Source organism: Hylobates moloch, unplaced genomic scaffold, assembly GCF_009828535.3.
Source record: "Hylobates moloch isolate HMO894 unplaced genomic scaffold, HMol_V3 SCAFFOLD_22, whole genome shotgun sequence".
Lineage (NCBI taxonomy): Eukaryota > Metazoa > Chordata > Mammalia > Primates > Hylobatidae > Hylobates > Hylobates moloch.
Window position 1 is genome coordinate 28326335 of NW_026652297.1, and position 26292 is coordinate 28352626.

Sequence of the window (26292 nt, forward strand, 5' to 3'; positions counted from 1 at the left end):
TGCCTCAGCCTCCCAAGTAGCTGGGATTACAGGCATGCACCACCACACCCGGCTGATTTTGTAGTTTTAGTAGAGACGAGGTTTCTCCGTGTTGGTCAGGCTGGTCTCAAATTCCCAACCTCAGGTGATCTGCCTGCCTCGGCCTCCTAAAGTGCTGGGATTTTAGGCATGAGTCACCGCGCCTGGCCAAAGGCAAGAGATGAGGACCATATAGATGGAAACACAGCATTAAGGGTAAAACACCCTCCCTCTGCTCTGTCTGGTGTTCAGGGCCCAGCATGGGCTGTATGTCCTACACTTTGTTTCAGGCTTATCTTCAGGTGACACCAGCCTTCTTGGAGCCTCTGTCCACATCCCACCTGTTGCTACCTCTGCCCTAACTTCACCTTCAGTCGTCACTGTCAGGACCCCTCCCCAAATCTAAATGAGGTCCCCCTGCGTTTGCCCTCATTGCACCTTCTACTTTTGCTTCATGGCATTTAGAGTTTGGAATTTTTTATCGATAGGATTTTTAGTACTTTCTCTCTCCTCTGCTAGACTGTAAACTCCTTGAAGGCAAAGATGACACCTGCTCCCTTAGGTCCAGCAGCCCCTAGCACTGCACTGACATTTAGGTGGTGGCAGCATTTTCTTGCAGAACGATCCTGTAGTTTTACCAGCTGAGACTTCTGTGGTCTGGGGAGTCACTCATCTCTGGTCCCCGCCTCCTCCTCTCACTTTTGGAAACCCTTCTGGTCAGACAGCTTTGGTTTAAATTATATGCTGTCTCCCCTAGCGCAATGGTTTCCAGGGAGAGGGTTTTAGCATAAAAATCTCACTCATGATGGAAGGTTCCTGCTATTACCTTTTGCATCCAATATGATGTAAAGTGACTCCTCCAAAAGCTTTGGAAGTAATTTGTACATATTGTCTAGCATAAATTCAGCAAGTGGGTCCTGGAGGCTGGAAGTCGAGTCTTGCGGTTGTTTCCTCTGGTGTTTCTCCCTGAGACCCTTAGAACGACAGGCCTGGTGCGTCTGGTGTCCTGTCATCTTTCTCTGTGATTGTCATCAGTGTGAAAGGTGAAAGGTGTGTGGAGAAAGAACATCCCTTCGAGCTGTGGCTTAGAGCTGTGACTTGGCACCACGTGGTTAGTCACTATCAAGTTAGTAACCTTTGTGGGAAATCTGGCTTCGGTCGGAAATTTGGACCCCTCATTCGCCCCCTGGCACCCCTAGATTTTGGAGCCCAGCTTTGATGGGGCTTACATTCCCAGCTGTTAACCTGTGGGGTGGGCCCCAGACTGTGGCCAGGTGCATTGCGCTAGGGGAGACAGATCCACAGCAGGCAGAATTTGAGGAGGACTTAAAATACCTGCTTTGGGAGGTGGAGACGGGCAGATCACCTGAGTTCGGGAGTTCGAGACCAGCCTGACCAACGTGGAGAAACCCTGTCTCTACTAAAAATACAAAATTAGTTGGGTGTGGTGGCGCATGCCTGTAATCCCAGCTACTCGGGAGGCTGAGGCAGGAGAATCGCTTGAACCCAGGAGGCGGAGGTTGTGGTGAGCCGAGATCGAGCCACTGCACTCCAGCCTGGGCAACAAGAGTGAAATTACGTCTCAAAAAAAAAAAAAAAAAAACACAAAAAACAAAAAAACAAAAACCCACTTTGTTACCTGCCTGTGGGTGGAATTGAGTTCATCTCTGAATCTGTGGTAGTCATTTATTGAGCATGTGTTTTAGTGAGCATGGGGCTGGCTCTGAGATCACAGTGCTGCCGCCCTCCTTCACGTTTCCCTGACCTTTCATGGGAGTCACATGCAGACGCATCACTTGGTGTAATTATACGTGGAGGAATGAGCAAGAGGAGGCTGGCGACGGGGCTGCTTTAAAAATCCTTTCTTCTGTGGATAATAGGCTAATAGCGGGGTGTGCTTTAGAAGGTGTGGCCTCCGCCAAGGGTGTGGGAACTGGATTTGTAGAAGCTGGGAGGACCACACCCGATTTGGGAGACAGCATGGGCTTCTGAGGTGCCTGGCTCCCTGGCCTGTCCGGTGTGGACAGCTTACGCCCAGCTAGGTGAAATGATTGTGCAGTTGCTCAGAGATTGGGTGGCAGAGCTGGACAGAATTTAGGTCTTCTAACTTGGAACAGGGCTGTGTCCATCTTACCTAGGTGTACAGTTTGGGGAGCACTGCTGTTTGGTCTACTGAGACACACTTGGTATAAATATCTGTGCCCTGTAGCACCTAGGTTCTAAGGGACCAGAGAGCGTGCCCATACCCATGGGCTATGAGGAGCCCAGGTCCTCCAGGGCTACTGCGGAGTATGGACTTCTTGGTGCCCAGTCCTGTAGCTGAACTTTTGCTGCCTCTGGCTGTTGCCCCCAGGGCTGGTCTCCCTGTGGTTCAGAGACGAGCCAGCTCTCAGCAGCAGGGAGGGCCTTTTCCATAGTATGAACTTGGCCACACGAGACCAGTCAGCAGTGTTGGGAATCTTGGCCCTCAAGGTCCCTGCCTAGCCCTGGCCCTGGACTTCAGCACTGGTCAAAGGTCCCCAGAGCTGCCCTTGGCTCTGAGCAGGTGAGTGAACTTCCCAGAGCACTTTCGTCTGGGCCTCTGTGCCAGTGTAAACTGATAATAGTGATTTCCCTCCCCTACCTCTCTGCTAGCTATCTAAGTTTTCTTTGTTACATAATCAGTATTAATTTAAGCAGCCTAGTCCATCCATTTAGAAATGGCTAGTGAAGAAAGGTGAATGGGGAGGGGTCAGAGTCCCTTAGGGGGCCACCATGTGTGAGTCCCCTTGCTCTTTGGGGCCTTGGTTTCCCTTCTGTGAGTTGGGGCAGCTGAAGGGAAGGGCTGCTCAGGTGGTCCTGCCACATCCTAGTGTCGTGTCTAGTGAGTACAGGTGAGAGTGCTCCCAGCCAGGGCAGATCCTGCTCCTAGGCAGTGAGGCTTAGGAAGGAATTGGTAAAAATGATGTCATTGCCAAGAATGACGTCTTTTTTGCTGTTTATCCAAAGGAAAAAAAAAAAAAAAGCAGAAATAAAAGCAGCAGGCAGCTGTCTACCAGACCCCATGCAAAGGGCTTTTCCTTGAATCCTCACAGAGACTTTAGGCAGTAGGTGCCACTAGGAACCCCACTTACAGATAAGAAAACAGGGGCAGAGAACTGAAGTGAGTTGCCCAAGGACACACATTGAGGAGGAAGCCGCAGAGCTAGGATTTAGATACAGAGGGGTCTCCAAGCCTGTCCTTCCAGCTTTGAGGTCGTGGGGCTGTATATTCCATCAGAAACTGAAAGGTGTGTTGGGGGGGACCTAGGGTCAGGATGGGGTTTTATTTCTGTCCCTTCCTTGTGATGCTGCAGGGACTGTGACCTGGAGTTCCCAACACCAGTGCCCTATGGCTGGTAGCCTCCTCCTGGGACTCCAGGATCTATTGTTTGATTTAGTCATTTTCTTCTGTAGTCTGATGGGAGGGATTCAATTCAAACCTGCAATGCTGTTCTTTGGGCCAAACAGCCATTTATCAGCAAGTAGAGAAAAACACCCACACCTTCTAGCAAGACTAAGCTAGTTCTGTGGTTCTTAATGACAATTTATGCCATTCTGATTAACCTAGGTGGTGGTTTTTTCCCTACCAGGTAAGGAATATACTGGAGCCTTTCTAAAAATAGTTCCGGTGAAGATAAACATTTATTGAGTACCTACTGTACTCCACTAGGTGAATACAAGGATTTCTCGTTCTTCTCAGGAAGCATGGTTAGGGGATTTTACAAACGAGGGAACTGAAGTTCAGAGAAGTTAAGTTACTTATCCAAGTTCATATAGCTGAAAAATAGAATAGGATTTCGACCTTGTGGTAGGTGGGGACCGGGGTCGTCTTTGTGCTCTCAGGCATGTGGCTGGTGTGGAGTAGAAGCTCTCTATGTGATGGTTGAGTGACTGGATGAACTTCAAAGCTGGTCCCTCTGGCTTTTCCTGCTGCCCCAGGCCACGTGCCCAGAAGGAACGCAGTCTTACCTGGGAGGTCTTCATTGACTGTTTGACGCCCTTCCCATCCTATCCCAACCCCTTCCCCATGGCACCTAGTTTCCCCAACCAGAACGTACGTTTCTTATGGGCAGAGACGGTCTTTGAGCATTGGGTGGGTGGTTGAACTCAGTTTCTTTGAGATTCTGTGATTGGGATTTTCAGCAAAATATGGTAGCAAGTTGGTCAGAGGGGCGAGTCTGGCAGTGGGAGCTTGGGCAAGTCTAACTGTTTGTTCACTGGCAGAACAAAGTTGGGGAGGTTGGAGGGGTAGGGGAACTGAAAGCAAAAGAAAGCTCAACAGGGAGCCCCATCGTCCAAAACCGATGATGGCAGAGCTGCCGGGCTGCAGTGTGGAGCAGGGCGGGAGCCTTGTGTGGAGTCTGTGAACATACTCTACATACTCTAGGTGCCTGGATACTCCTCTTATCTCCCCGCACATGGGTTGATGTGCATCTACGGTGCTTTGATGTGGACTCTTGTGTTAAATTTGTTCTTCTGGGCAGCTTTGTGACGCTTCAGTGAGTGTGTCTATATACAAAAGGAAAACAATTTTGGCTGGGTGCGGTGGCTCACGCCTGTAATCCCAGCACTTTGGGAGGCCGAGGTGGGTGGATCACTTGAGGTCAGGAGTTTGAGACCAGTCTGGACAACATAGTGAAACCCAGTCTCTACCAAAAAGCACAAAAATTAGCCATGTGTGGTAGCATGCACCTGTAATCCAGCTACTCAGGAGGCTGAGGCAGGAGATCGCTTGAACCCGGGGGCAGGAAGTTGCAGTGAGCTGAGTTCATGCCATTGCACTCCAGCCTGGGCAACAGAGGGAGACTCTGTTTCAAAAAAAGAAAAAAACAAAAAACAAAAAAAAAACAATTTTGAGGATGAGGCATTTCTTCCTTGCTTATGAGTGGGATGTTTATGGGCCAGTGACATTGACAAGGCTGGCAGAGTCAAGGGGAGGCCCTGGGTAGTCCAGCTTACTAGCAGTGAATTCAATTCTCTCTTGAAAGCACCGTGACTGTTGGAATATTTCAGCCTTAGCCTTTGAATACTGACGGAGTGCCAGGCTTTCGTCTGTCAAGATGCCTCTCTGTGACCTCAGCTGGTTAATGTCTCAAGCGCTTCTTTAGGAGACAGAATGGGTTTGTATTGAACCAACCACTATTGCCCAGTCTTGTGATGACCAGGGTTGTGGAACAGATAAGTTGTGTGACCTCCACGGGTCAGGGCTGTTGACTTTGCCTGTAAGTTACACTGTTGCAGCTGGGCATAGACACAGCCCCCAGGGATTTTGTGGACATTAACAAGTAAGGGTTTAGGTGACTCTGACATAGGGTCTTCCCCAAGGTCAGGCACATAGGAGGTGGCATCCATGGGACTTAGCGTGTTGTAGAAACAGAGCATATTGGGACAGAAGGAAGTTGAAGATCACCTGGGATCCTTTAGCGCGTCCATCCCTTTGTGAGAGATAGGATAGCCTAGTGGTTAACAGCATGACTCTGGCCGACCACCTGGCTTCTTTCTAATCTTGCTTCTGTACTTTGTGACCTTGAGGCGAGTCATTTGGTCTCTGTGTCTCAGTTTCCCCATTTGTAGAATGGGGATAACTGGTTGCTAATATTGCTGTTTTTATTGTTATAATTATTTTGTAAATAGAAGGGTTGAAGGCTCAGAGGAGCAAGTTGATTGACCTGAGGCCATACAGTGTATCAGTGCCAGATGCAGGATGAGAAAGAACTGTGACTCAGGTCCTGTCCCTCTTACTAGGGCAGGAGAGACTGGCAGCTCAGTTCCCCCTCCAGTCCAGGGTTGTCCCTTCCCTTTGTGTCTTGCAGTGAGGTCAGCAGTTGCACCCATGAAATCTTAGTCCTGTTATCTGGCATCTTTGGAATTTGCCCCACCTGTAGGGCAGAGATAACTTAATCCTTTTGGGTGGGCCACATATGGGATATTCTGAGTGTGTTCTGGGTACACTGGGCATGGGCCAGGCACAGACCCTGCCATCCATTGGAGGCTTTTCTAGAGAAGGGGTGGAGACCACATTGGGTTCCCAGGGTCAGGGGATGTGGGAATGGCACCCTCTGAACCACAGGCAAGGCCGGGAGCTGCTGCCAGTGGGCGGAGAGGGAAATCTAACTGGTATGTGATGCTATTGGTGGCCTGGCAAGCAGGTGCAGCTTTGGAGAGAGCGGCCAGCCTGTCCAGGGGCCCGGTAGGGAAGGCTTCTGTTGCACGGCCTGTTGCTTTCTCCTAGATATTGAAGAGCCCATCTGTCTTGCTTACTGCATGGCTTTTGATAGCTCCTATCATATTGCTGTTGGGTGCGATTCATAGCCATGGAAGACACCTGATCATAAAGTAAATTCCACACACTCCAGCAAGGTATTCAGGGCCTTGCATGGTCTAGCCCCATCCTACCTTTCTTCCAGCAAACATTAATTGATCATCTAAGGTGGCAGCTGCTCTCCTAAGTCTGAGGCTGCCTCTCTACCCTTACCTGACTGCTGTCTTCTCGGCACACCAGACCCTCCAGCCACAGGTCCTCATTCCCCAGATGCACCAGCATTTTCACATCCTCCTGCAGCGAGAATTATTTTCTTCCTCTCCATGCCAAATTTGCCTTTTTCTTTTCCAGTCAAAGTAACATATGTACATAGTCACAAAATGAAATAGTGTAGAAGAGACTATAGTGACAGCTCTAATTCTTACAGCTTGACATACCTTCCCTTTTTCTAGGTGGCTGTTCAGATGGCTTCCCTCTGGCCACCTTCTCCAGGTTGGATGTGATCTGGAGTCTGGATCTCTAAGCACGTCCTGCTGTGACCTGTTCCAAGGAGAAAGGGGGGTTTGGTGCTGTGGCTTCTTTCCTGGGAGGCTGAGGAACTTGGTTATTGCTATCTTAGTGGAATTGTTATTTTCTACCAAATGTGCAATGAAAACTCTTCACTGAGTCTTTTGCCCCTAGCAATAGCAGTGCCTCCTGAAGCCCCAGTAGACCCTGAAGATTTCAGGACTGTGTCTGGAGAGCATCAGTGACAGGTGGTGGGAATCCTCTGTGGTCCACTTCAGAGGTGGCAGATGTCCAGGAGGTCAGACTGTGGCTGGTCTTTTCAGAAGGACAAGTGTGACCCTTCTGAAAACTGGGACCATTCGGGGACATAGGTGGAAAGACAGAGGAGCCTTTATGGTTTGTTCTCACACATATGAACCCACTTTCTGCCCCCTCCAACATCAGGGTGACCTGAACGCTGAAGGAAGTCTAGGCCTTCCTGTAGGTGAGGCAGGGAAAGCCACGTAGACCTGATGTAGTTGAACAAGTGTTTTCCACCAGGTCTCAACTCTTCATTTTGTCTTGTTTTTTTTTTTTTTTTTGTAGCTTTTCTGGCTGACTTTCTAGCAAGCTGGCTGGGCTCTTTGCTTGTTCCAAAATGGTAGTTTTCACTGGAGACTTTTCAGATGAGCAGGAAGCTTTTTCCAGAATGTATGTTCCTCTAACTCTGCTTGAGTCTCCCACCATGTGATTCTGATAGGCAATTGTTTCCCACCCCATCCCCTGCTTTTTTGAGGTGGGGGCAATGACTACTTTTAAGGGAATCATTTTTCTCTTGCTGGTTTCAAAACATTAAGAGCGCCAATTTTTTTTTTTTTTTTTTTTTTTTGCAACAGAGTCTTTCTCAGGCTGAAGTGCGGGGACATGATCATAGCTCACTGCAGCTTCAGTCTCCTGGGCTCTAGTGATCCTCTCACCTTAGCCTCCCAAGTAGCTAAGACTACTGGCACCCATCATACCTGGCTAATTTTTTTAAAAAATTATCTTCTGAAGAGATGGGGTCTCGCTATATTGTCCAGACTGGGCTTAAATTCCTGGCAGCAAGTGATCCACCTGCCTCGGCCTTCCAAAGTGCTGGGATTACAGGTGTGAGCCACTGCACCCAGCTCAAATTTTCCTTTTCATTAAAAACATACATATATGTATATGTATGTATATACATATGTATATATGCATGTGTATATATGTGTGTGCATATGTATATATGTGTATATATATGTGTGTGTTTATGTATATGTATTATATGTATATTCTCTTTATGTATTTATTTTTGCCAGTTTGGGAGATGTTAGAAAAAGACATGATTTGGAATCTTCAACTTAGGGATAAACTTAGTTGTGCTCTGACAGCTGCAGTTAAAGGATTATTTGTGCTACTCTGCTCTTGCCTGCGGTGTGTGGGAATGATGCTGAGTGATGTCCTCCTGCTTTATTTTGCATTTTTTTTTTTTTTTTTTGAGACAGAGTCTTGCTCTGTCGCCCAGGCTGGAGTGCAATGGTGCGATCTTGGCTCACTGCAACCTCCGCCTCCTGAGTTCAAGCGATTCTCCTGCCTCAGCCTCCTGAGTAGCTGGGATTACAGGCACGTGCCACTACACCTGGCTAATTTTTATATTTTTAGTAGAGATGGGATTTTGCCACGTTGGCCAGGCTGGTCTCGAACTCCTGACCTCAGGTAATCTGCCCGCCTCGGCCTCCCAAAGTGCTGGGATTACAGGTGTGAGCCACCATGCTTGGCCAATTTTGCATGATTTTTATATGGCTTTTCAAAGGGCCACCCTGTTAAGAGTCTCTCTTCTGTCAAGGAGCCTAGGAAGGGAGCAGGTTTGAGTGAGGAAGGCTGGTGGTTTTGGACAGGGAATGGGTGGTTTTGGACGGGGAGCCCAACGGTTTTAGTATGCTTGGTGCTCCTTGATGTGGTCTGGGTTTCTGCATTTGTAGTGTGTGCCTTCTAAGGATGCTGGAAGGTGAGACAGGGCTTTCCAAGGCCTAGATGGGGTTTGTGGCTTTACTTAGGAAGACAATCCTTTCCATAAAGCATGGTGCCAAAAAAGCCTCTTCCTCCTGGGCCTCCTGCTGTGATTTGTGGCGTGGAGTTTCAGTGAGGGAGGGCTCTGCAGGAACCAGCTCCTTGGTCTGATCCTTTCTGGACAATTATGGATGGGAGTTGGCTTCTTGGTGTCTTGAAAGTGTCTTCAGCAGACCCCAGTGAAGCAGGAGCATAGAGCTCTGGATGGGCTCATGGTGGACACGGGAGAGCTGCTGGCCAGGGGGCTGCAGGGTGAGGCTTGGAAAACAGGGAGGGGGCTGGGCTTGGCCCCGCATTTTACTGTGGTTTATTTAGTGAATGTCAGTGCTAGCTGGGGACAGTTGACAGACAAGAGAAAACACCGGTTTGATTTTGAATTCTGAAGCAGACATTGGGCAGCAGAGGCTAACATTTGGCATTTATCCTAACACTTTTTGAGGTGCCCGAGCCTTATTTCCTTTCTCTGGGAGAAGGTCTGGAACAGAGACGGTGCGGAGCAGCCTCTAGGGGTCAGCCCTGGGCCCCCCTGGAGTTGTGCTGCTCATGGTATCACAGTGCTTGTTTGTTTCCTTTTTGTATCCCCATTGCACCTGTCTCAAGGTAGGTGTAAGGCAAATGCTTTAGAACGAGCCATGAGTAGATTTCACATGATCGTCTCCTCAGTACTAGAAATGCCACGTGAACTTCGAACATGGAAAGTTTTTTATTTTTGAGAAATTGGAGAGGTGGGAGTCACAGGCTGTCTCCAGGTCAGGCAGGGAGTCAGTGGCTGAGTTTCTGATGTTACAGGGGGCTGGCTTGTGTGACATGACCTCTGCAGGACCCCCAGAAGGGCCTGAGGCCCCCTACCAGGCTCAGCTTGCCCCCTTCTCTTTTATTTTTTGGTCCTAGGCCTGGATGGGAGGCTCCTTACCCACTTATCTTGGACAAGTCATTTTCCTTCTTGGGCCCCAGTTTCCCATCTGAAAAGGCAGGGGCTGGGCTGGATGCGGTCTCCCTAGGGCCATTGCAGCTCCTGTTACATGATCCCGCCAGCTCACCTGGGACAGAACGTGCATTTTCCACTCTCCCTCCTCCCCGCAGTGAGAGAACAGGCCAGTGAGACAGGCCTTTCCTGTTTTGTCATCTTAGGGGAGAATCGGTGTCAGGGGCTGACCCTTCACTTTGTTCTAGCCTTGCTAGGAGTTTGTGGAGCCAGTGGATGCAGATACAGAGTTCATATCACTGGGAGTTTCACTGTCCTGGAGCAGTTCTGGAGCTGGAGGGGACTTGCTCCGGTCGCACTGGGAGTGGCAGAGTCAGGCCAGAGACCCTTGTCTCTTGATTCCCCGGGCAGGACACATTTCTCCATCCTGCAGGCAGGCGCAGAGGAGGAATGCTTGTTCACAGGCAGCACGTGAGGGCTCCTCTCAGCTGCTTATTTGGCACCCTCTGTCCCCTCCAGGGGCCAACCACACAACCACCTGCCTCTGGCCGCTCCCCACACAGTTGTCAGAGGGGTCTTTCTGACTCTCTCTGACACCTGGATGTTCTCTGCACTTGCTGCTTCAAGGGCTTAGGTTCCCATTGGCTACAGATGTGTTTTCACACGTGTGTTTGGTCAGGTGTCTCTGCTTATTAAATGAGACAAGGCTTGCATTGCTAAAGACAGAGGTTTAGGAAGTGCCTCGGATAACCAAGTGAACAGGTTTCTTTCCCGAAGGATTTCCCAGAGGCTGTAGTATGCTAATGTGCTTATGAATTTCCAAGAAGGGAGAACTAAAATGCAAACATGGCAACTGATTTTACCTAGCAGGAGGAGACTGGCAGCTCGGTCTTGGGCAGGAACTGAAACCTGGACAGGAAAAGAAATTTGTGAAATTCTCTGTCTCCGGTTTGTGTGTGTGTGTGTGTGTGTGTGTGTGTTTATTTTTAATCTCTGCCCTGTGTCTATGCATCCTGATTCATTCATTTCCTTTTTCCTCCTCTCCACCCTCACTTCCTTTTTTTGTATTTTTAAAAATTGTAGTAAAATATACATAACAAAATTTCTCATCTTACCCATTTTTAAGCGTACAGTCCAGTGGCATTAAGTACATTCATACTGTTACACAGCCATCAGCATCATCCATCCACAGAACTCTCCTCATCTTGCAAAACTCAAACTCCTGTACCCATAAAACAAGAACTCTCCGTCCTGTTCCCTCCTCATCCCAGCCCCTGGCTACCTCCATTCCACTTTTTGTCTATAAATTTGACTACTCTAGGCACCTCATATCAGTGGAATCATACAGTATTTGTCTTTTTTTTTTTTTTTTTTTTTTTTGAGACGGAGTCTCGCTCTGTCGCCCAGGCTGGAGTGCGGTGGCGCAATCTCGGCTCACTGCAAGCTCCGCCTCCCGGGTTCACGCCATTCTCCTGCCTCAGCCTCTCCGAGTAGCTGGGACTACAGGTGCCCGCCACCACGCCCGGCTAATTTTTTTTGTATTTTTAGTAGAGACGGGGTTTCACCGTGGTCTCGATCTCCTGACCTCGTGATCCGCCCGCCTCGGCCTCCCAAAGTGCTGGGATTACAAGCGTGAGCCACCGCGCCCGGCCCAGTATTTGTCTTTTTGTGACTGGCTCATTTCACTTAGCATGTTAGTTGCCAAGAACTATCTGTGTTGTAGCCTGTGTCAGAATTTTCTTTCCTTTTTTAAGGCTGAATAATATTCCACTGTATGGATATATTACATTGTGTTTATCCCGTCATCTGGTGATGACACTTGAGTTGCTTCCACTCACTCCCAGACGTTTTTTCCCCTCTCTGATCCTCAAGGAACAGAAAATGCCCAGCCTTCATTTTTACATTTTACAGGTAGTGGAGCTTTTAAAAAGAGAGTACTTTGGGAGGCACAGATAGGAGCATCACTTGAGCCCAAGAGTTTGAGACCAGCCTGGGCAACATAGTAAGACCCAGTCTCTACAAAAATCAGCCGGGCGTGGTGGTGCGCACCTGTAATCTGAGCTACTCAGGAGGCTGAGGTGGGAGGATTGCTTGAGCCCAGGAGGCTCAGGCTGCAGTGAGCTATGATCGCGCCACTGCACTCTAACCTAGGTGATAGGTGAGACCCCGTCTTAAAAAAATAAAAATAAAAAATAAAAAAGAGACTAAATTGATTATTGTCTCTCTGGCTGTGGCCACTTCTGCCTGCCTTCCTAGCCGCCTGCCTTCTGCCTCTCTTGCCTCTCCTGAGGCTGCTGCAGGGTTGATCCCTCCTGGCCTCTTCCCTACACTCCTTCGAGGCACCCTGGTGGTTCGTTTCCTCCTCCTCTTATCATACACTTTCCTTGTTTTTCCCCATCGTTTTTTCTCCTCTGTATCCTGGTGCCAACCTCAGTGGGTGCTCCCTGCAGGCAGGTGGAAGAAATGATGGTGCTGCAGGATGAATGAGGCTCTGGCCCCAAACTTGGCTGCTATGGCTGCAGTGATCCCAGCGGGGGTCTGACCAGGCCCATCTCTGCACTCGTGGGCCACTTGCCTCTGTCTGGGGCTTCTGTCATTAACTACAGCCTGCCCTTGAGTAAACCACCCTGAGGACAGAGAAGTCCACTGAGGTGCGGTGACTGAGGCAGAACTCAATCTTTTAGAGGTTTATTCTGTCAGGGTTGAGGATGCATCGGGAAAAAGAAACACAACTTGTAGTAGGATCCGTGTCCTGTGCTTTTTCCAAAGAGGGCTCTGGGAACATCGGTATTTAAAGGGGAAAGAGCAAGCAGGAGGGAGAGAAGAAAAATAAAAGGAGGAAGAGTAGGCATTAGGCAAGTGGTACCATTCTTGTGAGGTTCTGATTAGCACTTAGTGAATCTGCATTTTACCTGTGAAAAGAAGGGAGTTGGGGAAAGTGAATCATGGTCTTGCACTCAGTAAATGTACGTTTTACATAAGATAAAGTAAGCTTATGAAATTAGAGCTGTCTGTTTGGGAACAAAATGAAGGTCAGTTTTTGCATGACTCACTTCCCAAGCTTAACTTTCTTTTCCTTTGACATAGTGAGTTTAGGGCCCTGAGGTTTTATTTTTCTTTCACAGCACAAAGATACCCAGTTGACCTTTTTTTTCATAAGAGAATGATGCGTTTTGGTTCAGTAGTGTTTCCTCCAACTGCCCTACCCGTAATTTAAAAAGGGGAGGGGGTGAGAAATCAGTCCCAAATGTTCCTGTAAGTCTTGGTGTGATGCCAGCCTCCAACTGGCTGACGTGAGCAGTTTTGTAAAGGAGAGACCCTCTTGATGGCTTCATGTATATCATGAGGTGGGATGGGGACAGTCATTGTTGACAGCCAGCCTGTGCCAATTGTTTCCCAGCAGCTCTCTGGGTGATTATTCCAGCCAAGGATGGCCATGCCCTAAGGTTAAGGAAGCTGCTTGGTCCCAGAGCTGGAATTGAGATTGACAACCTTGGGCTGGGTGGCTGTACAGCCCGGGCACCTTCTGTGCCCCCTGCCCTCACTCAGCCATTCCCTCCATAGGTAACCAGGGGTAATTCCCTGCTGCCCAGGCAGAGGGCTGGGGCTGGAAGGGGTCTAGATGGTCACTTAGTGGTTCCTCAAGCTGAGTCCTGATCGAAATCATCTGGGGAATTTTAAAAAGAAAAAGAAGACTTGAATCAGTGTATGCTAGGGTGGTGTCTATGGATGGATATTTTCAAACATTTCCCAGGTAATTCTGATCATCAGCCCCTGCTCTGATCCTCCCTTTCATTTTCCAGTCAAGGACACTGGGGACCGGAGAGATGAGATGCCGTGGCCAAGGTCACTGGGTTGTAGCCAGAGCCAGCATCAGGTCCAAAGTGCGATCTCAGTAGCCAGTTCTCCATGCTCTGTGTTTGCTCAGACTGCCACCCCTGCTCAACAGAGCTCTGGAACTCAAGGAACACCTCTGACCATAGGCTGGGCTTGCAAAACCTTGGTAGGACCTTGCCCTAGGCTGGAAACCTCAGGGCTCCAGCCAGGGCTCATCCCCAAGAAGATACACTGCCATTCTCCAAAGCGTGGGGGCCTCTCCTCTGAAGGGCACTGCCTGGAGCCACCTGTTGTTCACAGGCCCATGTTAGGCCCCCTGGGACAGGTTGCCTCGACTCCACATGTGGTTCTGCAGATCACACCCAGGCTTGAGAAATGCGGTGACACGTGAACTTTGCATTGATATAAAAAGGTCCAAATTAAAGGTGATGGCAAGGACAGCTAAGTCCAAGAAAGTGTGGCTCCTGTTTAGGGGTGGTGGGCTAAGAGACAAGACACAGTACCCTTTCACCCCAGTGGGTATTCTAAGTTGGGTTAGTTTGTTCATCAATTCATTCATTCAACAAATATTTATTGGGTTCCCAATAAATCATCTTACTGGTCCTTGGAGATCTGCTGTGAACAAGACAAACACAACCCCACCTCTGTGGCCTGCATAACCCTGGAAGGTCACACACTAGAACCCTATCACTTGGCCTCTCCATGAATCACCGTCATGTAGCCCCTCGACAGGGGACTCTTGTGTTATTACTGACAATATTGATGGTTTTAGACACATATTATCCCATTTAATTTTCCCAACCATTCTCTCAAGTGGGGAAACTCAAACTTAGAGAGTTTAATGACCTTGCCCAGGGTCACACCATGAGTGATGGAATCTGAACTCAGCCCCAGTTCTCTCTGATTCCAAAGCTGGGGTTCTTGACAGCCACATTGTACCACCTGGTACCCTTGCCTTTTGTCAGGGGCAAGTATAAGAAGAAGCCAGGTGACACGCGAAGCTTTATTTGCTCTAAAACTTGAGCGATTTCGTATGTCCTAAAGGAGGAATTTTGTCTCTTCCTTCCCAGCATGAACACTTGGCATGGTGTGTACATCTTCATTTGGTCTGGCCAACGGGCCACTCGGGAGCTGAATGAGGTGTTGTGACCATGACCTGGGTATTCTCTTGCTTCAGATACCTTCTTGGTTGGCACATTCACTTGCTTGTCCTTCCCTTGGTCTTTCTTGCTTATAATGTATCCCTTTTTTAATTTTTAATTTTTTTTTTTAAGACAGCGTCTTGTTCTGTTACCCAGGCTGGAGTGCAGTGGCACAAACATAGCTCACTGCAGCCTCAAACTCTTGGGCTCAAGGGATTCTCCCACCTCAGCCTCCCAAATAGCCAAGACTACAGAGGTGCGCCACCATGCCTGGCTAATTTCTTATTTTTTTGTTGAAATGAGGTCTCAGTATGTTGCCCAGGTTGGTCTCAAACTCCTGGCCTCAAGCGATCCTCCTGTCTTGGCCTCCCAAAGCGCCAGGATTACAGATGTGAGCCATCACACCTAGCCTAATGTATCATCTTATTAAATCAGATCAAATCCTTTTTGAAAAGACTTAAAATTGAAATCACTTTAAAAAACAAAAGGATGCAGGTCTACCCTCCCTAGGACCCTGGGGCCCAGGTGTCTTGGCAGCTGCCTTGGGCTGGGCCAGAAGATGTTTTCACCAGTCCGTGGTAGGAAAAAGGGAGCAGAGTAGTGAGTTTTTAATAAAGCTAAATCTGGCCAGGTGCAGTGGCTCACGCCTGTAATCCCAGCACTTTGGGAAGCTGAGGCAAGTGGATCTCGAGGTCACGAGTTTGAGACCAGCCTGGCCAACATAGTGAAACCCAATCTCTACTAAAAATATAAACAATTAGCTGGGCGTGGTGGAGGGTGCCTGTAATCCCAGCTACTCAGGAGGCTGAGGCAGGAGAATCGTTTGAACGTGGGAGGCGGAGGTTGCAGTGAGCCAAGATTGCGCCACTGCACTCACGCCTGGGCAACAGTGTAAGACTCCGTATCAAAGAAAAAAAAGTAAAGCTAAATCTAATTTAATGTACCATTTTATAATCAGAGGCAGTCTTCCTTACTTTTTTTTAAGCATTAAAAATGCCCTTTCTTTTAGGAAATGATGTTTGTGGTAGAGGGCGGTGGTGATTGTTGCTTATATTGTTATTGTTTTTGTGTCCTTTCTGGGCAAAATAAAAAGTTGGCCTTGGTGTGTCCATTTCCTTTGTGGTTTTAATAGCTGGTGAAATCTGAACTCTGAAAATGACCACTAATTCAGGTGAGTGGTTTTCACTGTTCCTCCCGAGCCCTGGGGTACCTGGGGCTCTCTGTCCTGGGGAGTGAGAGGGAGCCCCAGGGAGTCCTTTGCCTATCTTCAATCAGAGAAGCCCTCCTTTTTTATATATAGGGTTAGATTTTTTGTATGATTTTGTTTGGAGATAAAAGGATACCCCTGCCAAAAGTTGAAAAGCTTCTCCTCTAGGATGTGTGTTGGAGGGGAGTGGGGGAGGGAGGGAGTCGGGGAGGGAGGGAGGAAGGGAAGGGTAGGAGGAAGGAAAGGAGGGAGGCAGGAAAGAAGGAAGGGAGGAAGGGAGGGAGGGAGGAAGAGAGGGTGAGAGGGAGGAAGAAGGAAGGAAGGAATGTGGTTACTTTGGTGGGACTGAGCCATGGTGGATCTTCTACTTGGCGAGTATTTCTTACCTACTGTACTAGTCAGAGTTCTCCAGAGAAACAGGTAATAGGATGTGTAAAGTCTACTTGGGTTTGTAAGACCAGCCTTTGGTTGAAGACCTTCCTTGGGTCCTAGCAGACAGAAACCAGGAGAGACAGAGACATCTATATCCAGCCACATAGAGAGGTTATCTGTCTAACTCTCTTCCTGTTCTCTATCTATCTCTATTTGTCTGTCTGTCTGTCTACCTACCTACCTATCTATATCTGTCTGTCTGTCTACCTACCTACCTATCTAATCTACCTACCTACCTACCTATCTGTCTGATCTACCTACCTACCTACCTACCTACCTACCTACCTACCTACCTACCTAGAAATTGAGAGATTTACTTTGAGGATTGGCCCACATGATTGTGGGGACTAGCAAGTCCAAAATCTGCAGGCTGGAGATTTAGGGAGATTTACAGTTTGAGTCTGAAGGCAGTCTGGAGGCAGAATTTCTTCCTTGAGAGAGACCCAGTTTTTTTCTCACGAGGCCTTCAGCTGATTAAATGAGGTGTATGTACCCACAGTATACAGGTTAATCTACTTTATTCAGAGTCTACTGATTTAAATGTTAATCTCATTTAGAAAATCCCTTCGTACATACATCTAAACTAGTGTTAGATCAAATATCTGGGTACTGTGGCTCATCCAGGGTGACCCATAAAATTAACCATCACACCTGTGCAAGCGCTTTTCCCTCCTAGGTGGTGTCCTAGGGATGACAGAGGAGGGGAAAGCCAGGTCTCTGCTTCAAGGAGACAAAATTATGCATATGAAGAAATTAAGAATGCTGCTGTGTCTGTGGAGTAGCCATTCTTTTATTCCTTTACTTTCTTAACAAACTTGCTTTTACTTAAAAAAAAAAATTAAGAACAAGACCATTTATATTTAAGTGCCAACTTATGAAACGTAGAAAGGTGGTTAGAGGTGACAAGGCAAGTGAGGGCTGGAGGATTTGGAGAGATTTCATGGTGTAGGGACTGAACAGGAGCTTCCAGAACACAGAGGTTTCAGATAAGTGAGGACACAGAAGTCTTCACAACCACTGTGGGCACCACAGGACAATTCTACGTCTATCTAGGACTCTGAGTTTTTGAAGTGTTTCCATATGCATTGTTTGGTTTGCTGCTCGCAACAACCCTGTTATTTTAACTGAAGGTCTTAAGGCCCAGAGAAGTTAAGGGATTCCCCAGAGGCCACACAACTTGCCAGTGGCAGGGGAAGGTCTTCCTCTTCCACAGCCTTCTCTCTGTTTCTCCCTTTATGGAGCATAATGAAATCTACATGCACACATTCATGTAGATTTCATTATGTCCATGTAGAATTCATTTTGATTTCAAATACGTTTCCTTTCCAGAGAAATCCTGTGAAACTATGAACATGGTTTTCTCTCTCTCCTTCTCCAGGTCTTATTTTCCTTCTTTACCATCCTGATTAACTCTATTTTTTGTTTGTTTGTTTTCTCTTCTTGCCCACTCCCAGACACGAATGCAGAGTTTGAGTCCAGATCCCAAAGCCCAGTACACAAGTATCTATGGAGCCCTCAAGAAAATCATGCGGACTGAAGGCTTCTGGAGGCCCTTGCGGGGCGTCAACGTCATGATCATGGGTGCAGGGCCAGCCCACGCCATGTATTTTGCCTGCTATGAAAACATGAAAAGGACTTTAAATGACGTTTTCCACCACCAAGGAAACAGCCACCTAGCCAACGGTATTTTGAAAGCGTTTGTCTGGAGTTAGAAAGTTCTCTTCTTCAACACGTCCCTCCCCAGGGTGTTCTTCCCTGTGACCCAGCCGCCTCGACTTCGGCCCACTTGCTCACGAATAAAGAACTCAGAGTTGTGTGTGCAACGCACACCCAGACACACGCACACACACGCGCGCGCACACACATGCTTTTTTCTGTTCCCTCCGCTTTCTGAAGCCTGGGGAGAAATCAGTGACAGAGTTGTTTTGGTTTTATTGTTATGTGGGTTTTCTTTTTTTTTGTTTGTTTGTTGTGTTTTTAAACATTCAAAAGCAATTAATGATCAGACATAGGAGAAACCCTGAATAGAAACAAAACTTTTGAATGCTGGATTCAAAAAAAAAAAAAGTTATCTGGACAGCTTCTTTGAGACTATTTAAAAACTGGTACAACAGGTCTCTACAACGCCAAGATCTAACTAAGCTTTAAAAGGTCAAGAAGTTTTATGGCTGACAAAGGACTCGCGCAACAACGCAGAAGGCCTTTCCCACCTTAAGCTTCCGGGGATTTGGGAATTTTACCCCCATTCTCTTCTGTTTGTCTGAGTCTCATCTCTCTGCAAGCAAGGGCTGAAATCATTTTGTTTGGTTGTTTTGAGGGAGAGAGGCGGGGTGGGGGGGTGCAAATCTGCCAGCAGCTCTTACATAAGGCATGTGTTATTGGGGAGGGCTGAGCTTTTATTTTCTCCTCTCTAGTGGGGTTGGCTTTTGTTGTTTCTTCTTTGGGTTTGGAATGGAAATATGGATAGCAGCATAAAGTACTTTTATTTTGACAAAATTCATTTTTTTAACAATGGAGACATAGATATGACCAACAAGAACTTCTCCCCCTCTCTTTTTACTCTGCTCAAAAAGCATCTCTCCTCCCATTACCCAACCTTGGTCATAAGTGTGCCTGGCTGGTTTGCAGATATTTGTTTTGCTTTGTAAAAATTGGCCATTAGTGCATTTATTGAGATGGTCTCTAAAGAACTATGCCCTGACCTACCCCTGATTCTATGACACTGGGGCCCTTCTTTTGCTGAAACTGCCTTATGTAACGGTTTCGCTCCTTGAAAGAGATTTGACAGAATCCATTTTATGCCAAGTGCTGCCCTGCACTGTTTCTGCAACGTGTGGTGTATGCTGTGGTGATCTTGCTGGGAGTGATTATAAGTATGTGTGTGGTGGGGGAGTGGGTATTACATGCATTGCTGAAGAGTCATCCTGGTGTTCCTCATTCCTCCCACCTTCCCGTGGTCATTTTAATTACGGGGCAGTGTCACCACAAAGGGAGGAAACTCAAAGCCGAAAGCAAAATTCCAGGCCTGATTCTGGCTTTTGGGGTTCCTGGTTCTTGAAGCCAGGCCTGACTCGACTCTCAGATGGGGTCAGTCCCGTCGCTTTGCAGACTGACCCTGGAAATCTATAAAATGCAGATTCTCCTGATTTCCTCTTCTCTTGCCCAGTTTTTTGTTTTTGTTTTTTTTTAAGCCTGGATTTTAACCAGATTTTCTTTTTTCCCCCTTCTCAGCTGTAGATATGATATTATCTCCTTTCAGGGCCCCAGCTTAAGGGCAAAGTGAGTTAATGTGTAGACAAAGGCAAGGGACAAGAGAGAGTTAACATCTAGACAGTGGAAAAAGCCATGGTATGTGGTTTCTGGGAAGCACCAACACTTGCAGGTTTAGCTTTTTCCCAGGGTTGACTGCAAGAAAGAAAACCATGTTTTTGCAAGATTAAAATGTGGGTGAGTGTGCCTAAATTAACCATCCCCATTTTTATCATATTTCCACCTTCACTTTAGGGTTTTAAGAGTCGGTGCTCACCTGGGTGGAGCTGGTAGTACATTTTGCTTCTTAGAAAGCTAAGTCCTGGGTTCCGTCTGATTTTAGGTTCCAGGAATTTCCTGAGAACACCCGATCGCAGAGGGTAATTTTCTGGAGTTTGTTTTGCAGGGATAGCTGGGAGTATGGCCACCCTGCTCCACGATGCGGTAATGAATCCAGCAGAAGGTAATGTTTCATGGTCCCAGGGAGGGGCAGTAGGGGATGTGCAAAGGGGCACAAAAAATGGTGGTGGGGGAGTGGAGAGGACTCAAGGTGGGCAGGGCGGCTCCTAGTCTCCAGTCAGAGCAGACAGGAGAATTGAATTTTTTACTACGTTATCAAAGGCCTCAAGAAGGGACGTGAACATAGGAGTTTTTGGTATTCCTGTGTTCGGAGCTACTCAGTGTGTTCTACAGACCAGCAGCATCAGACATCTTGAGGGGTGTTGGAAATGCTAATTCTGAGGCCAGGTGCAGTGGCTCACGCCTGTAATCCCAGCATTTTGGGAGGCCGAGGTGGGCGGATCACTTGAGGTCAGGAGTTCGAGACCAGCCTGGCCAACATGGAGAAACCCCATCTCTACGAAAAATACAAAAATTAGCCTAGTGTGGTGTGTGCACCTGTAATCTCAGCTACTGGGGTGGCCGAGGTGGGAGAATCACTTGAACCCAGCAGGCAGAGGTTGCAGTGCACCGAGAGCGCGCCACTGTACTCCAGCCTGGGCCACAGAGCCAGACTCCATCTCAAAAGGAAAAAAGAAAAAAAAAAAAAGAAGAAGAAAAGAAATGCTAATTCTGGCCAGCATGGTGGTTTAAAACTGATCCCAGCACTTCGGGAGGCCAAGGCAGGCAGAGCTCTTGAACCCAGGAGTTCAAGACCAGCGTGGGCAGCATAATGAGACCCTGTCTCTATGAAAAATACAAAAATTAGCCAGGTGTGGTGGTACGTGCCTGTAGTCCCAGCTGTTCGGGAGGCTGAGGTGGAAGAATTGCTTGAGTCTGGGAGGTTGAGGCTGCAGTGAGTCGTGATTGCACCACTGCACTCAGCTAGGGCCACAGAGCAAGACTGCCTCAAAACAGAAAAGAAAACAAATGCTAATTCTCAGGCTCTACAGCGAGCCTACTGGATCAGAATCCTTGGAGCTAGGGACGAGAATCTGTTTCTTGGTGATTCTGTTGCATGCTTTTGCACTATTCTAAAACCTGTGTGTGCATACTCACACACACACACAAACTCTCTCTCACACACTCACTCTCTTAGCCCTTGTTAACCCTTATCCATCCTAGACAAATGTATGGGGAACCCATCAGAGGCTATTCTTTAGGGCTAGTGTTCAATTTGACTGTTTTTAATATGAAAGATTATGGATCACATTTCAAACAGATGTGAACGTGGAGAGAATAGTATGATCAACCCCAGTGTGTCCATCACTGTGCTTCAGAAATTAACATTGGGTCATTTTGTTTTAGCCATCTCTTTCCACATTATCTTGTTTTTGTTCTTTTAAATTTCGGGGGTAATATGAAGCAAGCCTCAGCTGGGCAGACCAGAGTCTGTTCCCTTTTTATATATCCCGGCGTCTTAGCCAGCTCGTGTCTGAATAGTGAGTACCTTTTGGGCCTGGCACTGGGCAGGCCTTCAGCTGGGTCATTCTCTACCTGGCGATGGCTTTAGGTGAGCTGTGGAGCTCTTTTCACCTTTTTGCCTCATCTGAAAAAGTTCCTGGCCAGAAGGGAGAATTGGAAAGAAAAGTTTCAACATTTTAAGTCTCATGTTATAAGTATGTCTATCTTTTGTCTTTCAAGGTGAAGCTATTAAATTTGTTCTCAGCTACCCTCCATGTCCTAGCAGATAGAGGACTTGGTCTGACCTTCAGGGTTGTGATGGGGCAGGTTGGGAGGTGGGTGGGGAGTCTCTGTAATCTAGGTGCTGAGGTTGACCCGATGGGCAGATGAAGAAAATCACCTTCTCCATTCCCGTTGATTTCTTCATCGTGTGCCGCATGAGGCGTGCTGGAGGGACACACACCTTTCCCCCTTTTTATTTACAAAGTAGAGAGCTGAGAAAGACAGCTTGTGTTCTGTTTTGTTTTGTACACATTATCTTTCTCAAGAGATGTGATGTCCTTCAGTAAACTGACCTGCCTTCATGGCTTGTCCTGTAATGAGTGCATTCAAGACAGAGTGTTTTGGGGGCAGGAAAGAGGCATTCTTAGGTAAGCGGCGGGGGGAGGGGGGGATGGAGAGGAACCCTTCTAGGAAGTAGTTCAATGAAAAACCTAAAATGCCCAAATAAATATTCACTTACATAATATATATCTTGGGCTTCTTTTTATGGCAGTTCATTCAGGGACCTGGTCACTAACCAGGTCGTTAACTTCGTGTAGGCAAGCAAGGGTTTTGTTTATCTTTTTTAAAGGAGAAAAAAGTGAGGCTCAAACTCTCTCTTTCTCCTTGTCATAACTATTGGCTTACAGTCTTTATTTGTTTAAAAGTAAAGCACATTGTGTGTATTTATTTGGCAATACATGAGGCCATTAAAACCCTGAGCCTGAGGTACCACAGTTAGTCTCATTTGCCTCTTGTCCTGTGAACTCCAGTTAGAATGTCATTGAACTTGGGCAGACATAATTCTAGTGTCTGTTCCAAACACACTGTGTCACAGAAGCTAGAATTACCATTGGAGGCACAAACCCCTGAGAATACACGAGGAGACACGCTTCCAGTAGATGTGTTGGGGAAGGAGGAGGGCAGAGGGGACAGGGGACAGGATTCAGCTTTGTGGTGGGTCCTGAGGGTTCCTACCAGGTGTAGCCAGGATCTGGGAAATAGATCAGCGACTGTAGTCTGAAGTGGCTGCCTGGTTCGGGGGCTGCCTTCAGCAAGATTCAGGCGGGAGAAACTTAAGGAAATAGCCACCTTCCAGGCGTTGAGTCCTGGAGATAAAAATGGATTTTAACCCAGGACTGCCGGGAGCTGGCCCTCCGTGGCTGCTCAGACTAGGGCTGTGTGTGCTGGCTCTCGCCTGTTTCCGGTGTCTAACTGGCTTGTTTCTCTTTATGGCTTGGCTTCATTCCGACCTGGGGTGGGGCCACATCCAACCCACTGCCCACTGGCTGTCCGTCTGGCCTGCCCCGCGGTTCCAACCACAGTGGTGAAGCAGCGCTTGCAGATGTACAACTCGCAGCACCGGTCAGCTCTCAGCTGCATCCGGACGGTGTGGAGGACCGAGGGGTTAGGGGCCTTCTACCGGAGCTACACCACGCAGCTGACCATGAACATCCCCTTCCAGTCCATCCACTTCATCACCTACGAGTTCCTGCAGGAGCAGGTCAACCCCCACCGGACCTACAACCCGCAGTCCCACATCATCTCAGGCGGGCTGGCCGGGGCCCTCGCCGCGGCCGCCACGACCCCCCTGGACGTCTGTAAGACCCTTCTCAACACTCAGGAGAACGTGGCCCTCTCGCTGGCCAACATCAGCGGCCGGCTGTCGGGTATGGCCAATGCCTTCCGAACGGTGTACCAGCTCAACGGCCTGGCCGGCTACTTCAAAGGCATCCAGGCGCGTGTCATCTACCAGATGCCCTCCACCGCCATTTCTTGGTCTGTCTATGAGTTCTTCAAGTACTTCCTCACCAAGCGCCATCTGGAAAATCGAGCTCCATACTAAAGGAACAGGCTGTGGGAAGGGATCATAGAATCTTAAAGTCATTCTCTGCCTGCATCCAGCCCCTTGCCCTCTCCTCACACCTAGATCATTTTTTTTTGGAGGGTGCTGCCTATGGGCCCTCTGCTCCCCAATGCCTTAGAGAGAGGAGGGGATGGGACGGCCGCTCACCAGAAGGCTGTCTGCAGGGACATCCGAGGTGGTGGTGGACAGGAAAGACTTGGGAAGGGGAGTGAGAAATTGCTTTTTCTCTTCCTCCCTGGGCAGAATGTAGCTTTTCTGCTTCACTGTGGCAGCCTCCTTCCTGGATCCTTAGATCCCAGAGGAGGGAAGAAAATTTGCAGTGACTGAAAACAGCAAACAAATTTTTTATGTATATAAAAGTTCCATTACACAGTACAAAATAGATGGATAATGTTTATCCTTTATTTTTATATGTAGAAGTTTTTGAATTTGTGTGTGTGCTTGTGCGTGTCTACACCTAGTATTACGGCTGGGACTCTCCAGCTATTTTTGTTGTTATGTTTTTAAATAAGAGGGTTGAATTCTTCCATCAGGTGAACGAAAAAGGCACCAAAGTAATCACTGAATGTGGCCTGCAGCTGTGTTTAGCCCCTCCAGATGGAAGTTTCACTTGAATGTAAAATAATAAAGTTTATATTTTGAATTTCTCTTTTCATGGGGGAAAAAAGGTACGTTAAAAAAAATCAAAATAATGATATGCCACTTGCAGCTACCTTTTTTTTTCTTTTAAATTCAATTAGCCACCTTCATGTGCCTTTTTCCTTTGTCTTTCCCCAAAATTCCAGGACCAGAGATCTGGCCCTGGCCTATTTTCTCTTGCTGTGTACACACACGCACACATGCCAGGTGGCAGGATCTCGCACGCTGGAGGGTGGTGGAGCCCAGCAGAATTGGGGAGACTGGGCATAAACCTGCTGAGACTGCTTCCTCCCCTGGTTGTGAGTGATGTGAATGCCTGCCTTCCCGGGTCAGCACTTAGAAGCCCTTGATAGGCAGCATTTGGCGACTTGTGGGGCAGGTGTTTGGGATAAATCCTACCTTCATCCTAGGACTTGTTTCTGCATCAGCCTTTTAACTCAGGCACTTAAGGTAACGTGATCTACGTGTGTTTTGACTGAATCTCATCTCCTGTGTTTCCCTGTGCAGTCTAGGGAAGCATGTCTCCGGTCTTTGTCTGTCCCCCTGTCTTGTCCCAACCATTAATTCTCATGTCACAGCTTCTCACTGCACGTGACAAGAGCTAGGCCTGTCTGCTAGGGCCCTGCGGCTGAGGTCTGACCTGGACCGTCATGCCCGAGTCGGAAGACCCCTCTCCCGAAGCCATTTTGCCTCCTTGTCTGCTCTGCGTCACCCGAGAACACAGGCTTCGCAGCCTCGCTTTCTGAAATGGTGTGTGCCGAGTCAGATTGCCGCTCAGAGAAAATACAAGCCCGTTTTCCCTAGCTGCGCCATTTGGTGCTCTGCCAGGCTGCCGTGCAAGGGAATACCGATGAGACGAGCTGCACTGTCTCTGATTTGGAGCCCTCACCGGAGCTTGTCTTTAAAAATGAGCAGGAAGCTCATGTGTGTTTGCATTTCAGTGAGCCGGGTCCTGACCTGCCGCCACCCAGCACGGCCAGTGTGGTGCATCTCACCGAGGAGGCACAGGCCTGGATTTTTTTGAGTGGTGCTACTGCCTAGGAAGTAACGTGGAGAATTTCCATCTTGGGACCATGCACACAGTGCCTTGGGGGGTAGATTTTGCCCTAATAGCGATGAGGGATTTTATCAGTCAGTTGACTTCCTTTTTCAGATCAGGAATGGGAAAGAGCCAAACTGGGTACCTCCCACGTGTGCCCCGTGAACAGCCCCTTGCAGCTGGGCTATGGGGCTTGGCTGCTGCCCTGTCCCATCTGGGGGTTAACACCTCCTCCCTGCTCTGCTCCCCACTCCCCAAAACCAGTCGCGGCCTCAACCCACATGGGGATGTAGAAAGCCGTAAAGTCCACGCTGCTGTTGAAAATGTTCACATCTCCGCTCTCAACCTGCCTTGGGTTCGTGTTAAATGGTGTTAAATTCTGCAAATGGAGGGGAAAAAATCAAATTCTAAATTTCAAAGTAGAATTTAAAGCAAATTTGTAAAAAAATTATCCTACCACCCCTTTTGGTCCACTTAAGATATGCCACGCTGAAGCAAGGTATTTCCCACTGGATTTTGCTTTCACTGGTGTTTAGAAAATAAACTTGATTTCTCTAGGAGCACTCCTTTGGTTAGGGGGATGCAAGAAGGAGAAGTGAAGGTGGGGTGCGGTGGCTCACGCCTGTAATCCCAGCACTTTGGGGAGGCCGAGGCAGGCGGATCACTTGAGGCCAGCAGTTTGAGACCAGCCTGGCCAACATGATGAAACCCCATCTCTACTAAAAATACAAAAAATTAGCTGGGTGTGGTGGCAGGCACCTGTAATCCCAGTTACTTGGGAGGCTGAGGCAGGAGAATTGCTTGAACCCAGGAGGTGGAGGTTGCAGTGAGCTGAGATTGTGCCACTGCACTTCAGCCTGGGCGACAGAGTGACTGTCTCAAAAAAAAAAAAAAAAAGGCAAAAACCGGACCCTGGAGCCCTGTGGGCCCTGATTGCAGGCCCCTCCCTGTATGATTGAGGGATGAGTCAGCTCGGG

General features: G+C 48.1%; 1 protein-coding gene and 1 pseudogene across 9 annotated transcripts in view; one reads left to right on the forward strand and one right to left on the reverse strand.

Annotated features, from left to right (window-relative positions):
- The window catches only part of SLC25A37 (solute carrier family 25 member 37), a 43620-nt gene extending 19579 nt beyond the window's left edge, over positions 1–24041 (forward strand). For 8 of the 9 annotated variants that reach the window (XM_058433550.1, XM_058433552.1, XM_058433553.1 and 5 more), the window contains 3 exons: positions 17873–18101; positions 20074–20130; positions 23096–24041. In XM_058433550.1, coding sequence (XP_058289533.1) covers positions 17873–18101; positions 20074–20130; positions 23096–23616 — 807 coding nt within the window. In that variant the 3' untranslated portion in view covers positions 23617–24041. Of the gene's footprint in view, positions 1–17872; positions 18102–18125; positions 19866–20073; positions 20131–23095 lie in introns of those variants that run through there. The other variant, XM_058433558.1, reaches the window with a different exon arrangement.
- A 1458-nt stretch (positions 24042–25499) lies between these two features.
- LOC116461768 (SIN3-HDAC complex-associated factor-like) overlaps positions 25500–26292 on the reverse strand; it is a 63116-nt pseudogene continuing 62323 nt past the window's right edge.